This window comes from Carlito syrichta, unplaced genomic scaffold, assembly GCF_000164805.1.
Source record: "Carlito syrichta isolate Samal-C Ts95f unplaced genomic scaffold, Tarsius_syrichta-2.0.1 Scaffold316389, whole genome shotgun sequence".
NCBI classification, from domain to species: Eukaryota; Metazoa; Chordata; class Mammalia; order Primates; family Tarsiidae; genus Carlito; species Carlito syrichta.
In genome coordinates this window covers 963,720-978,266 of record NW_007260485.1, presented here as the reverse complement: position 1 = coordinate 978,266, position 14,547 = coordinate 963,720, and the positions used below count along the sequence as shown (strand labels likewise).

At 37.1% G+C, this 14,547-nt stretch overlaps 1 protein-coding gene across 1 annotated transcript in view; it reads left to right on the top strand.

The window, feature by feature from the left end:
* MYBL1 (MYB proto-oncogene like 1) overlaps positions 1–3,635 on the top strand; it is a 28,514-nt gene extending 24,879 nt beyond the window's left edge. Inside the window, exon 15 of the mRNA XM_008074315.1 lies at positions 984–3,635. Coding sequence (XP_008072506.1) covers positions 984–1,112 — 129 coding nt within the window. The 3' untranslated portion in view covers positions 1,113–3,635. The remainder of the gene's footprint in view (positions 1–983) is intronic.
* The last annotated feature ends 10,912 nt before the right edge of the window (positions 3,636–14,547 follow it).

Sequence of the window (14,547 nt, the reverse complement as noted above, 5' to 3'; positions counted from 1 at the left end):
AGAGTACATTGAGGAGGAACTTTCTTCTTTATGCCACAATGACAGTAGCACTAGTGTTCCTGACATCTAAGCATGCCTTGAAAGTCTTTGGCAGGTACATATGGCCGCCTCACATCTGTCATGAGCCACTGCTTTCTAAGAACCTTGTAGCACATTCTCTTAATCCATTTGAAATGACTTGTGTTCCTAGTGTTTAATTGGCACAGAATTTTGGGGGAAAGTTATTATATAACAGATCATACCTATGATGTGGTAATCTTTTTCTTCTTTTTTTTTTTTGAGTTGGGGAGGGGGTCTCACTCTGTTGCCCAGGCTGGAGTGCAGTAGCACCACTATGGCTCACCATAGCCTTGACTTTTTGGGCTCAGGTGGGATTTTATTTATTTATTTTAATAGAGATAAGGTCTTAACTGGTCTCGAACTCCTGGGCTCAAGCAACCCTCTCGTCTCAGCCTCCCTAAGTGCTGAAATTACAGGTGTGAACCACTGCGCCTAGCCTAGTAATCTTTTTAATGGAAGAAAAAACTTAAACAAACATAAACTTGAATTTGTGTTATGAATATATTTCCTAATCTGTAAGTAAAGCATTGTTGGTTCACTTTTTATTTTGATATTACATCCTCTCTTTAAACATTTTATAAAATTTTAAAGCAGTAAAGACTAACATTTCTTTCCTTGTTAAGACTCATTTGATTTGGGGGAGGTTGTTGGGAACAAAAGTTTTAAACTGCCTCCATAGACCTATGACCAACATAGATAGCTAAAATAATTGACTTTTTAAAACTTGATCATGAATATTTCAGTATATATTTTAAGACATAACATTATTCAAAAATAAAATGCCAGTATCAAGACAGTTTTATAATAATTACTTGTAAAATATCTAACTAGTTAAAATAATTGACTTTTTAAAGTCTAATTTTGAAATAGGCACAGATGGTTATTTCAGTAATTTTCACATTACTATAATATTTCCTTCCTAGTCAAATTGTGAATGGGAAACAGTGGTTTATGGGAAGACAGAAGACCAACTTATCATGACTGAACAAGCCAGAAGATACCTGAGTACTTACACAGCTGCCAGTAGTACTTCAAGAGCTCTAATACTGTAATTGTTATTAAAACTAATGAAATGTCCCACCTTCTTACTGTATTATCTATGAAATTAGGTTGCAGTGAAATTTTTTTCAATTAATTGTTTTTAAAGTTTTAATACAGCATCTTTTTTCTACTTTGAGCAGACAAAAAGCTAATAAGCCACTTAAGTAAGGGGTAGGCAATTTCATAGTTTATTTTTTAAGAGATGAGATTTTTAAAAATTGTTTTTAAAGAACAAGGTAGGAAAATAATAGAATGTTCATGAGTACTCTAAAAGTAAATTCTCACATATTTTCTTCACAAGATATATGTTGCTACTCTTGTGATGCTGCAGTTTTGTTATAGTTAGGTGTGTGAGTACGTATGATTTCTGAAATTAGTCTATGTATGGGAAGCACGTATGATTTTATTAAGTATTTTTGCCCATGTGCTGATTTACTTAGGCTACCATTTACAAAGAAACACAATAGAAAGGAATTTAAAGGAAGGATAGAAAGTTGCACTACTAATTTTGGGTTTCTTTTTTTTTCAGAAATAGTAAAATTAACTACAGTGTTAAATGTATTTATTTGAGCATAGTACTAAAAACAAAAAGCATTGAAAAGCAGTTTTTCTTTATTAGTAAATAGTATTTTCTTCGTAAATCTCAAGAGCTGAGAGTTTTGTTGAATGTATTGTACAGTATGTAGGAGTCGGAAAACTTTGTAAATTGGAAAGAAGTCTGTTTTTATAATTTATTTTCATTTTTAAAGCTTAATGTAGATATTTATACATATACAGGGTGTCTAGAAGCCAATGTTGTTTCCTGTTATTACAGCTAACATAGTAAAGAACAGTTTTGACCTTTTAGTATGAAACAGAAGTAAGTTTCAAAGAATAGCTACAAAGAATACAATATCTATACTGTATGTCACATCTACCTAAATATTGCACTATGTATGCCCTTTAACACATGTTGGTTATAAAGTAGTTCTAAAAATGTACTAAATAATAATTTAATATTTTCTTTTTAAATTATATTGGGGGGTCATATAAATTAACTGGTGATTTGTATATGTGTTGGAAATTTTTGCATTTTTGTTTAAAAAATAATATGGTACCTTGGTCCCTAAAAACAGTCTGCACTTAGTTTATTATATTTGCTCAATGTTTGAGAAGTAGAGAACATTATTTTTTATTTATAAAAATATTTTGTCCTTTTATAAATGTTTTGTGTTTCTCTACAGGTTACAACAGTTGCTTCAGTTGCCTGTTTTAGGTGTTTGCACTTATTTTATTTCTTCTTGAAAGAATGTCTTTATTTGCTTTACTGGTAGAGATTTTATGTAAATTTTTTTGAGTCATATAATGGTGTGCTGTCAACTTAAACACTGACAGGTAGATAGAATTGTACACTGTAGTTTGAATTATTTATAATTGACACACTCTCTCCCTCTCCACTCCTGAAGTATGCTGCTATGGAAAATAGCAGAATCGGCTTGCTGCTATGAGAGAAGGAAAGAGCGACTACCACTTGCACTGTGTGAAAAGATAAAAACAAATGATGGCAAGTTCTCAAGTTAACTTAATGGAATCAACCATTGCCAGGAATCAACCAATACCAGGCAAAATCTTACAAATACCAAAATAATACTACTATGCCTTCGAAAACAAAACAAAAGCAGCTTATCTGATGCTTTTATGTTAATAAAAATGGAAATACTAAGTATTTTAATGCCTAGCTCTTGAACAGAAGACCTAAAAAGGTTTTAAGGTATTTAAATTTACTTGCTAATTTTTGCATATTATATGTAATAAAAAGTGAAGAAAACATATGGTAATAAGATTATGCCTTGTTGATAACAAATAGATAAACTAATTTGAATCTTCTTAGTATGTTTGTTAAGTATGTTGATTGCTTTCTAATTAATGAACTTCTCACAGAAATTTCACTTAGTGAAATCATTGATTGTAGCAAAATCATACTGGATCATTTCAGTTACCTTAAAGTAATAGAACATAATGGGTTTTTTGTTTTTGTTTTTTTAAATTTAGCCCTTAGCTGGTTTGGATGTACATAGTCTGCAATCACCAAAGTATAATAATATCTTGGAAGACCTATATTTTTAAAGCATAATTTTTTTGAGCATTAAATTATCCTAAATGATAATATATTGCGGATAAGTTTGGGCTTATTGGACATAGTAGATATTTGGGTTGGTATTGGTTGAATCCTCCAGTTAACTGCTTTGTTGCTTTTTGCAAGATTTTAATCTTAAACATGTCAGGCATCTTAAGTCACCTTTATACTGTTTTGTTCATTTGACTTTTTTCAATATGTTATAAAAATGCCAGACATACATGTAGCAGCCATACTTGCATGGAAACTGTCTACACATTTATAATACTACATTTTATTGTAAGGTTTTCACATAAATACAATTACCCTGACTAAATTGATTTTTTTGATGTATGGGGAAAACTTTCCATTGTAAGAGAATCTTGCATACAATGTTGACATATTGACATCCAAAATAAAGCATCTGTGTACAAGCTGACTTGGCACTGCTCATTTCACTTTGGTTTTGTGTTTTACGAGGAATTGACTTAACCCGTAAGGGCTTAACCCAGGATTCTGTTCTTGGGCCTTTTTTCTCACTTAAACTCTCTTTATAGGTAACTTTATCTATAAACACAATATGACCATATTTGCAACTGCCTTTTAGATACTTTCATATCATACTTCTGTCGACACCTTGAATGTAACGTGTCCAAAGCAGATTTCCATTTTTTTCTAACTTTGACCTGTCCTTTCTTTGTTCTATCACTTAATAGTATTGCCTTCCCTTCCCCACTGAATAATCTCCCACCCCCACTGAAATCTGTTGTGAATTCTCAGCCTGCATAAGACCTCTGATCCCCATGCTATAGAAATTTTTTTTTTTTTTTAAACTGTGCCATGCTTCTGAGTGTCATCTGGGAAAGGCTAACTGGTCATCCAGACAGGTCTCTGTGGTATTGCATTACCTTGGTGAATTCATAACCATTCAGATTCTATCTAGGCTCAGAAGTCTGATGGAATTAACTGACTGAAAATGAGTAAAGGGCTTATATCTTATATCAAGTTTATGACTGACACATGAAATCAGAATGTGATCTATTAATTTATAGTGCAGAATAAAATTGCTGAGAGGACTAGGCACATTCTCTCCTTACATATAAGCAGAGAGAAACAAACATAAAACACAGATCTGATCATATCTCTCCTATTTAAAGACCTCCCATAGTTCTCAACTGCCTAAATAATCGTTCTCCTTTCACTTCCTAACTTCTACCTGGCCAATCTTGCCACACTTCATATTTCAATCATGCTGGTGACTTTGATCCCTCAAGAACATATGTGCATACTCCTATCTTCATGCTTGTGTTTTTAATATTCTATCAGCATGACTACTTTTTTGGGGGGCTTGTTAAAATCTTAACCTTCAAGCCACGAGTTTTTGTATCATTTCCTGATTATCCTAGTGCTTCCATAAAACTTTCTCACTAGACTTTACATTTCTGAGAAGTAGAGATTGCTATTTATAATTTCTTCATTTATGTACCTAGCATTATGTACCTAGCATAATGGCGAGCATACCTCGCCAAATGTTAAATCGAAATAATTTTTAAAATTAGTCACACTCTATCAGGGAATACTAACCATACTTTATACACCATGGATTATAAATAGCTTTGATTTCTTAGTTATCTGCGTGAAATCAGTTTTGCTTCATAGCCAAAAAACTTATTACTGTCTTAAAATCTTTTGCTCACTTAATCACATAATTTCCTGCTTGACTTATCCAGTTATATAGTGATAGGCTTGCCAGCCAATCAGACTTTTAATTTGTAATGCAAAACAGATGATAGTATTTGAAGAGGTGCTTCCTATTCTGTGAGAAGTGAAAATTTATTACTCGTAGTTAAGAGTAAATTGAACCAAGTCAAATTTTACTGGTACATTACACTTTCCCCTGGCCGCCTTTTCAAAAAACATCTGTACAGATATGGTCAAGAATATGTGAAATAGATCAGTAGAAAATCAAGATAAAGTATACCTGGAAAAAATGAATTTGTGGAAGGGAGAGAGTGTTTTGGAAGACATCTTATTATCCTGGTCTAAGTAGGTTAAAAGCCGTTGAGTTTGGGCAAATGTAATATTAAAAGTAGTGTCATGTACTGCCCTTATTTCTGAAGTTCTCAGACCTGGTGTTCTTATTCAGTTTCCAAGTACAGAATGTACTAGGTTTGATTAGATTTTCCTGACCAGCACAGAAGAAGAGGAAGGAAGTTACTCTGATTTAACTACTGTAATCTTGCCAACCATATCTCAAAAGTTTGAGCAGATTATGACATAATTTCCTAAACCCTAATAGTTGGTACTTATTAATTTATTCCACTTAGTGAAGTGCTTACTATTCCCTGTGTTAGGTACTGGGGATACTATGGTAAACAGTATATGCCCCTTCCCTTAAGGAAGCTGATATTTCTAGAAGGGAAAATGAACAAGTGTGTTGCAAAAATGTATTTCCTCCTTTGGCCAAAAGTAAGATGGAGCAAGTAACCAATCTCCCTAGATATGTGTAGATGCTCATTTGTGAATAAAGCAATAGTTGGACTCTGCCTGATAGCATGGATTTTTTTCCTCTCTCGCAAGCAGAATTTGTTGGGTGAGGTGGTCTGTTGGAGTCTTGCACCACCCAGAAGGTTCACAGACTAAAAGTCTGAGTATCGCGTAGCAGCTGAAGTCATGTGTCAGCCACTGTGCTAAGCCCTTTCCATTCATTATCTCATTTAGTCCTTACAACAGTCCTACAAGGTAAATACTTATCATCCATTTTTTCTGGATATGGAAACAGATTCGGGTAATAGTCTTGTCCAAACCCACAATAAAATACTGAGCTAGGAGTCAGTCAACTGAGGTTTGAGTTGATTCTTTAAGCATATCACACAAAATGTTACATAGCATATAAAAGTATAGAAACAGGCGGAGCTAATGTATGCTGTTGGAAGTCAGAATAGTGGTCATTTGGGTTTTGCAATGCCACACTTCTTGTTCTGGGTAATGGCTTTACAGATGTGTTCACTGTCTATAAAAATGCAAGCTATATTATTATTGATATATGCACTTCTCTGGAGGCTTCAATTACGAGCTCTAAAAATTCAACCCAGGTTGGATAACCAGAAAATACAAATGCTCAGCTAGAGCAAAACATAATAAAATATTCCTTATACTATTCCATGTATGTACTTGTGGGAGTTTACAAATTTAGCGCTCAGGAACTGCTTTCCATTATTCCCCAACACGTGCTAGGCTCATTTCTCCTGGTAAATTTATTCTAAGCTTCTGCATGAAATACATTTCCTTGAGCTACATGTATCAAATGTTTACATGTGAGAGCTTATTGTATTCCACTGCATGAATTCTTTACTCAAGCCAAACTACATAGTCTGAATTTCCGATAAAAACCATCATCCATCTCTGAACCTCCACCTTGAAGTTCACGCTTTCACTCCTACCTCCACTAAAATATCCATATTGTGTCACCAAATCACTTGTCACCAAACATTCATCTATCTAATACGGTCCACTAGTTAACTTTGTACATTATCAACCGCATGTCTTTATAACACAGTGTAAGAATATCTTGTTTATTTAGATTCTCTTAACCAATATTCACTTAACTCACTCAACCACTTAACCCACGTTCTTCATTACCAGGGTGCTCGTTCAGCAAGTCTAGTAGTTGATTAGCAGACGTTTCTCCAGTTTACTGAACACTTTTGCTCAGTTAACTATGAGTTAAAATAATGTCAGATGAGAAGGCTTCTACCTTTTTTTCAGGTTTAACCCAATCAATCCAAAATACTATAATTTAAAAATTATTTGAATGATTAATATGAATTATTAATGAGATATTTTTCTTTCTTTCTCTCTCTTTTTTTTTTTTTTTTTTTGCATTTCAAGTCTTTGAATTCCAATGTGCATTTTGTATTTATAGCATATCTCCATGTAGATCAGCCAGATTTCAAGGGCTCAAAAGCCACGTGTGGTGAGTGGCTACTGTCATGAGCAGTACAGTTCTAAATCACTAGGAATTCACAGAGAAAATGTTTTGTAATTGAGAAGAAACACTACCTACTTCAGGCTACAACAGAAAACTTCAGTGAGTTATAGTCATTGTAATTCCTTCCTTCCCTCCTCCTTTCCTTCTTCCCTCTTTCCTTTTTCTCTCCCTTTGCCTTTTTCTTCCTGAGTCCTTTGGAGTTTAATCTCAGTTCTTTTTCTTACAGACCAAGTTCAAGTAAGTCACTAGTTTCTGTTTCTTCATTAGTAAAATGGAGATGATCTACATTTTACTCTCTTACTGTCTCTCTCAGTGGATTGTAAGCTCCCCAAGGGCAGGAGCTCTGTCTTGCTCACCATTACATGGCCAGCATTTAGCACACCACCAAGGATGCAGTGGTGAGCAGAAACAAACAGCCCTGCTGGCGTGCTTAAATTCTGGGAGGGGATAGAAACATATCCAAGTGCTATAAAAGGGGGAAAAAAATACGGTTCTACGAGAGGCTATGACAAAGGAAGCCTAGCTGTTTTCCTCAGGAGAAAGTTATATTTGGAGTGAGACCCCCCAGGTGGATAGACATGAGGTCAATAGGTCAAGTGGGTTGGGGAACAGCGAACAGAGGTCCTGAACAGAGGCCCCGTGGAGGGAGCCAGCATTCCATTTTCAAGGCCACAGTGGCTGACAAAGAGGGATTGGTGGAGGAAGGGGCTTCCCAGGAGGCAGACTCTGAGATGGAGACTAGCATGCAGGGAAGACACTGGGGAATTCTCTGGTGACCAACACCTGAGAAAGGGAAGGAAGTAGGATTCCCAGAGAGAAGATGGGCTGCAGTGAGGTCTTCATGAAGGCCTCAGAAATTCCAGGGGGCAACTCTGAAGTTCAGAGGCCCTTCACGTTGTCCCAATGTGGGGTGAGGAACAACAAGCCCAACCTTGGGTAAGAACACTTGCTAGGAGAGGAAATTCCTTGACTTCAGTGTCTTTGTGGAATAAGAGGCAGAATCATCTGCTGAGAAGACAGGGAGGTATTGGTATGGGAGACTTGGGCAGAGATCTCAGGAGAATAAAGAATTTTTGAAATAGTCTTGAGATGCAAGAGGAAGAGATTTGATCAGGGAAACAGCAGAACTGCCAAGCAGCACTGAGGACACATTTTCGGTTGTCAAGCATGAGTGCAGGCCCTCTGCTAGGTCAATAATGACACTTTTGTGATAATTCAGTCTCTTCTTGCCCCCTCAGTCAATTCAGAGCTAGTAGTATATCAGGTAAAATAAAGCCACCTGCAAATGGTCACCCAGCTGGCTCTGATCCATCATTTGTCATTCCTACTCAAAAAAAAAAAAAAAAAAAAAAATCAACATTCATAAAGCTATACTGATGCTGCCCCCCCCCCAAAAAAAAACCCCAGCCTGTTTGAAGAATATGAAAGTCAAAATTCAAGATATGGAGAAGAAACCTGGGTTAAATCTTTCATAAGAGCAATAGTAGGGATTAGTATAAATTTCTCATGCTTTTGGACTGGGGTCTAAACTGGTGAGCAAATTATCATGAGAGGTGGAATCATGTGGTTTACCATAGAACCAAAAGGTAATAAATCAAAGCAGGTATTCTTTTTCATATTTTTATAAATTTAATTTAAACTTTGAGGGCAGTTTTATCTCTTACAGAATGCATATTCTCTAGACATTTACTTTTAGTATTTAAGGAAATTTGCTTATATGTATGCAACCATCCCCAAGTATTTGCAATATATATACTTTTAGATAAAAAAGATGAATTTAAATAAGACAGAGAAACCTTGGGCAGTAATAGCTACTTCTCACCACCTACTCTTTGAAATCAGCTCATTGGTAACTTGTTTCTCCAGTAGTCCAGAGTTGTATGTGGCCCATTTTCCGGGCCTGTTGACCCAGTTCTGCTTAGGAGATGATGCCAGGCCTCCATTGCTAGGTTCATCTCTTCTACAAACCTAGCATCACCCTCCATTCCTTCTTCCATTATTATATAAAGTGACGTAACCCTGGCCTTGTGAAAGAAACCATTTCTTTCACAATGATTTCAAGGGAAATGAGACAGTGTAGCACTTCATGCCCACTGGGGTATTGGTACCTTTCCCAAGGTCATGTACAGTTTTTCAAGTTGGTAGGATATCAGATAAAACGTACCCCCCTGCAAATGATTCTTGAAGGACTCTTTGTTTTAAACTGTGGAATAAATGACCTAGGGATAACTTTTTGTTATCACTTTCGGGGTTTTCATAGCACTCAGGAAAAGGCACTACAGGAGCGGATGCCTTTCTTGGCGAGGAAACGGTCACTGGAGATAGTTAATAGAAACCTTTGTGGGTTGTCTACAAGATAAAAGAATTGCAGTGGTGTCCCAGGGGCATGAAGGAAAGTGTTTATGTGTTGCTGCTTAAGCTGGATTGCCCTGTAGTGATGAGTAAAAGTCAAATCATTGCAGGCGGTAAGTCCCTCTGATGACTGCAGGCCACCAGAGAGGCCAGCCCCAAGCAGTGTGCACCTCCAGTGGGGCGTAAAACACACACACCATCAGCCTTTTGTTCCATGAGAAGACCAGCTTGGGCAGGAAATTCATCGGAGACTGCTCCAAATTAGAAACTACAAAGTTATGAATGGCCCCGTCTGCTCACAGGCAAGAGCCGTTGAATCTCTCGAGTCCTCTAACCTCTTTTCTAGTTGCTTCAGTGCATTTTCCTCCAACATCAGATTTTATTGGGCATTGTTTTCAGAAGAAATAATTCAGGGGAAGATTCAGATAAAGTGTTGCTTTACCTAATTCCTATGTTGGCCGTAAACTGCTAGAGAAAGACTTATAAAACAATGAACACAATTTACTAGACTATAAATCCATTAAAAATGACATTAAAAAAAGGCATAGATTGCTGAAAAATGGAAATAATGTAACGAAAAGAAACTCGTCTCTATAAGAAGCCAGATCATTGCAGGCTGTTCTTTATGAAGCATCCTCCTACCATCAGTGACAGTAGAAAAATAATAACCAGCCTGGGTAGTGATCCTCATCTGGTCCTCACAGATGGATATAATGATTCCATTTTATTTTATTTATTTTATTTTGTAGAAATGGGGTCTGGCTATGTTGCCCAGGCTGGGTTCAAACTCTTAACCTCAAATGATCCTCTCACCATGGCCTCCCAAAGTGCTAGGATGGCAGGTGTTAGCTACTGTACCTGGTCATGATTCCATTTTATAAGCAAGCAAACTGAATACCAGAGAAGTTATTTGACCTGCCCAAGAATATACTGGCTGGGATGGATTTTATTGTAAAGCTAATGAAGCTTAAATGTCACTTACATGAGCCCCTGTGAGTACATGGAGTCACATAGTGTGGGATGTAGCAGAGGAAACCAGATTGCAATCAGAAAGCATTTCTCTGTAAACAGTTCTGGTAAATTGCCTAAAGAAATCTCAGAAGAAAAGATCAAAATCTCCACATCTCCAGAAATGTGTGTGATTTCCTTTTTTATTCCAAACAAATAGTCAATTCTGTTCCTAATTTTGTGTTTTTAAAGAGGGGGCCCCAAATTATAAAAGCTTGGAGTACCAAAAAACATGCATCTGCTTTTTAATGTAGGTAGTAAGTCATAGAGCTGGATTTTGAATTTCAATCTTCTGATTCCAAGACCTATTTTCAGACTATGTAGAAACAGTATAAATAGGATATCAGATGAAAACAATAAAAGCAGAGTGCAAGAATTATAATTGCAATAATGTAAAACTTTGTATCTGATAAAAGACTGAAAGAAAACATTTGGAAGCTAAGAGCTATATGTTATAATGTGTGACTTAGTGATTTTTCTTTTTTTTCCCTACGTTTTCTGAAATGCTGTTACTTCTATAGCATAACTAAAATACAGAAGAGTTACTAGGATTTAAAATTTTTACTGGTTTAACAAATTAAAATACTAACTTTTTTTTTTTTTTTTAAGTTGGAGTCTCACTCTGTCGCCCAGGCTAGAGTGCAGTGGCATGCTCATGGCCACCTCCCCAGCTTTGATCTACTGGGCTCAGGTGATCCTTCCACCTCAGCCTTCCAAGTAGCCAGAACTACAGGTGTGTGCTACCACGCCCGGCTAATTTTTGATTTTTATTGTAGAGATGAAGTCTCGCCAAGTTACCCAGGCTAGTCTTGAACCTGCAGGCTCAGGCAATCCACTCACCTCGGCCTCCCAAAGTGCTGGGATTACAGGCTGAGCCACCGAGCCTGGCCAAAATACTAGTTTTTCAAGTGTTATGTTTATAAGGCAAGGCCAAATTACCAGCAATTGAACTTAGAAATTGATATAAAGTGTGGCAAATAATTGTTGTTCTTCTAGCACTAGTATCTGATTTATATTATTTTGGTAGAATAAGTAAGATATGATTTTATTTTCAAATATGACTCGCAATAATCCTTGACAGCCACTGTGCTTAATTTTTTTTATAAAGTGAAGCTAATATTGCTAATATTGCTTATCCCTTCTCTAGTTTCATTTTTATATTAAGGAGGTGATGAAATTGCATGAGGTATCAGAAAAAAGACCAGGATCTTCATCCTAGATCTGACACTAGTCTGAGTTGGTTACCTTCTCTGGATTTCAGTCTCTTATTTTATACAGTGGGGCCAGGCATATCTTTGTTACTGACCTCTGAGTTGGGATGAGCCAAGTTAATGAGTATATATGTGGCTAACAACAATGGAATTGCCTGTGAAAGTGAGGCATTCTTGTCAGCCAAATGACCAACTATTGTATTATTACATCAGGAAAACAAGTCACCGTAAGTAGAAGCCCTGCTTTAAATTCTCAGAAGAGATTGCCCAATTAGCAGAGGTGAGGACGATTAAGAGGCCAGCAAACATACCTGTCTCATTCACTGCTGTAGTTCAGGGACACAGTATAGTGCCTGACATATATACAGTAGGTGCTCAAAAAATATTTGTGGAATAAATGTATACATGCACATATGCTAGACTGATTGAATTTTTGCCCTACTCCAATATAGGGCTCCAGTATTAGAAGGTAATTTTCATAAATGGAGGAATTGCATTTTAGGCAGGGAGAACAAGAATGAATAAAAGTTGGAGGCCGGAAAATTAAAGACATAATTAGCGAAGGACAAGTGCCCCGCTTTGGTTTGAAGAAGAAATATGGTGAAAATTCACATTAGGGCCAGACCCTACGGGACTTTTAAAATCCTGGTGAGAGGCTGAACTTCTATCCTGAAGGAATTTGAGAGCTTATATGTCTCTGGGTATAAACAAAGAATTATTTTTACAATCTAGAGCATATGTGTGTATATGATATGAATATGTACCACTCCTACTGAAGAACAGGAAAGTTTGTCCTGGCAACAGGTGAGACGGCCACCAAGGAATGGTTCACTTAGTGACTACTGCCTCCAAGCTGTAGTGCAGCTAGTGGTTAAAGCTTATTCCCAGCCAATCAATCAACAGATATTTGTTGGGTACCTCCTGTGTGCAAGAGCCTGTGTGGACCATGGTTAGCAGTTACCAAAGTGCAAGACAAAATCAAAGACTCACGTTGCTTAAAGCTTCCTTGGGGAGATGGACACATACATGTGAAAAGTTTACTGTAAACACATGGCAATTCCTCCTGTGGATCAAAGAAAGGGGTATAGACAGTGCTTTAAGAGTTTGGGGGAAGATTGGATGCTGGGCCAGAAAAAAAAAAATGGTTACATAGCACATTATTGAGACCATTAGTGTATTAGTCTGCTTGGGCTGTCACAATAATACACCATAAACTGGGTGACTTTAACAAAAGACATTTATCTCTCATCGTTCTGTAGGCTGGGACATCCAAGATTAAGATCCTGGGAAATTTGGTTTCTGATGAGAGCTTTTTTCCTGGCTTGTAAACAGTCATCTTCTTGCCACATCCTCACATGGCTTTTCTTCTGTGCACGTGTGCAGTGTTGGGACAGCTCTCTGGTGTCTCTTCTTATAAAGACTCTAATCCTATTGAATCAGGGGCCCACCCTTATTACTTCATTTAACCTTAATTACTCCCTTAGAGGCTCCATCTTCAAATACAGCCATGCTGGGGGTTAGGGCTTCAACATCTGAATTTTGGAGAGACACATTCAGTCCATACAATTTAGCAACACTTGAACAAAATTTACAGATTTGATAATGATATTGTGTCATTGTTAAATTCTATGATTTTGATAAATGCACTATAGTTGAGTAAGCAATCTTTATTACTAGGAAAAACTCATGGAAGTATTTGGGGTTAACGGAGCAGTGTTCAGGGATAAAGGAGCAAGTCTCTTAGTTAAAGGAAAAATGTGTGTGTGTGTGTGTGTGTGTGTGTGTGTGTGTGTGTGTGTGTAGACATAAAAAGAGAAAGGGAAAGAGGATGATAGAGGAGTTGTGGCTAAAATGTCTGCAATTGGTAGACATGGTTTGGACATTTCTTGTACTATTCTTGTTACTTTTAGTGTGAACTCATTTCAAAATAAAAAGTTAAGTAAAAGAGTTTGAAGAGACAAAAGACTGGAGTTGTGGAAGAGGTGGGAACAAGACATGCCTCCTGTTCTTCCTGTCCTTATTTTTGAAGGCTGCTCTTTGTGTCTGACCTCCCTTTTTAGAGACATTAGATTCGTCTTTGCCTTCTCCCAGGACCTAGAGAGGGTAGTACACTGGCCAGTGGCTGAGAAATCTCTAAGATATTTAGCCAATTTGAAGTAGTAAATTATTTATTCTTTTATATTTGGCTTACTGTTCATTTTCCAAAGGACAAAGTATATGATGGCACCAGAGAATCATACATGAGTTTGGAGAATAGACGTGATGATAACATCTAGATTTACCACAATTTTTTTTTTTTTTTTGAGTTGGAGTCTCACTCTGTCGCCCAGACTAGAGTGCAGTGGCCACTCCTGGCCACCGCAGCCTCGACCTGTTGGGCTTCGGCAATCCTTCTGCCTCAGCCTTCCAAGCAGCTGGAACTACAGGTGTGCACTGCCACGCACGGCTAATTTTTTATTTATTGTAGGGACGAGGTCTTGCCAAGTTGCCTGGGCGGGTCTCGAACTGCGGGCTCAGGCAATCCACTTGCCTCGGCCTCCCAAAGTGCTGGGATTACAGGCTGAGCCACCAAGCCCAGCTACCACAATTTTTGACCATCTTAGATCTAGGGATCTAGGAGTGGCTTCTTTGTGTGGTTTGGGTCCTTGAATCAGTTTCTCTCACCCTAACTTTTTACGATGTGGTAAATATTCTCTCAAATATAGTGTCTATTTAGGTTCTGTGATGAAAGATAAGTTAATTGCAATTTGAAGCCTGAAATTCTCATATAAAATGTTGAACATGGTATA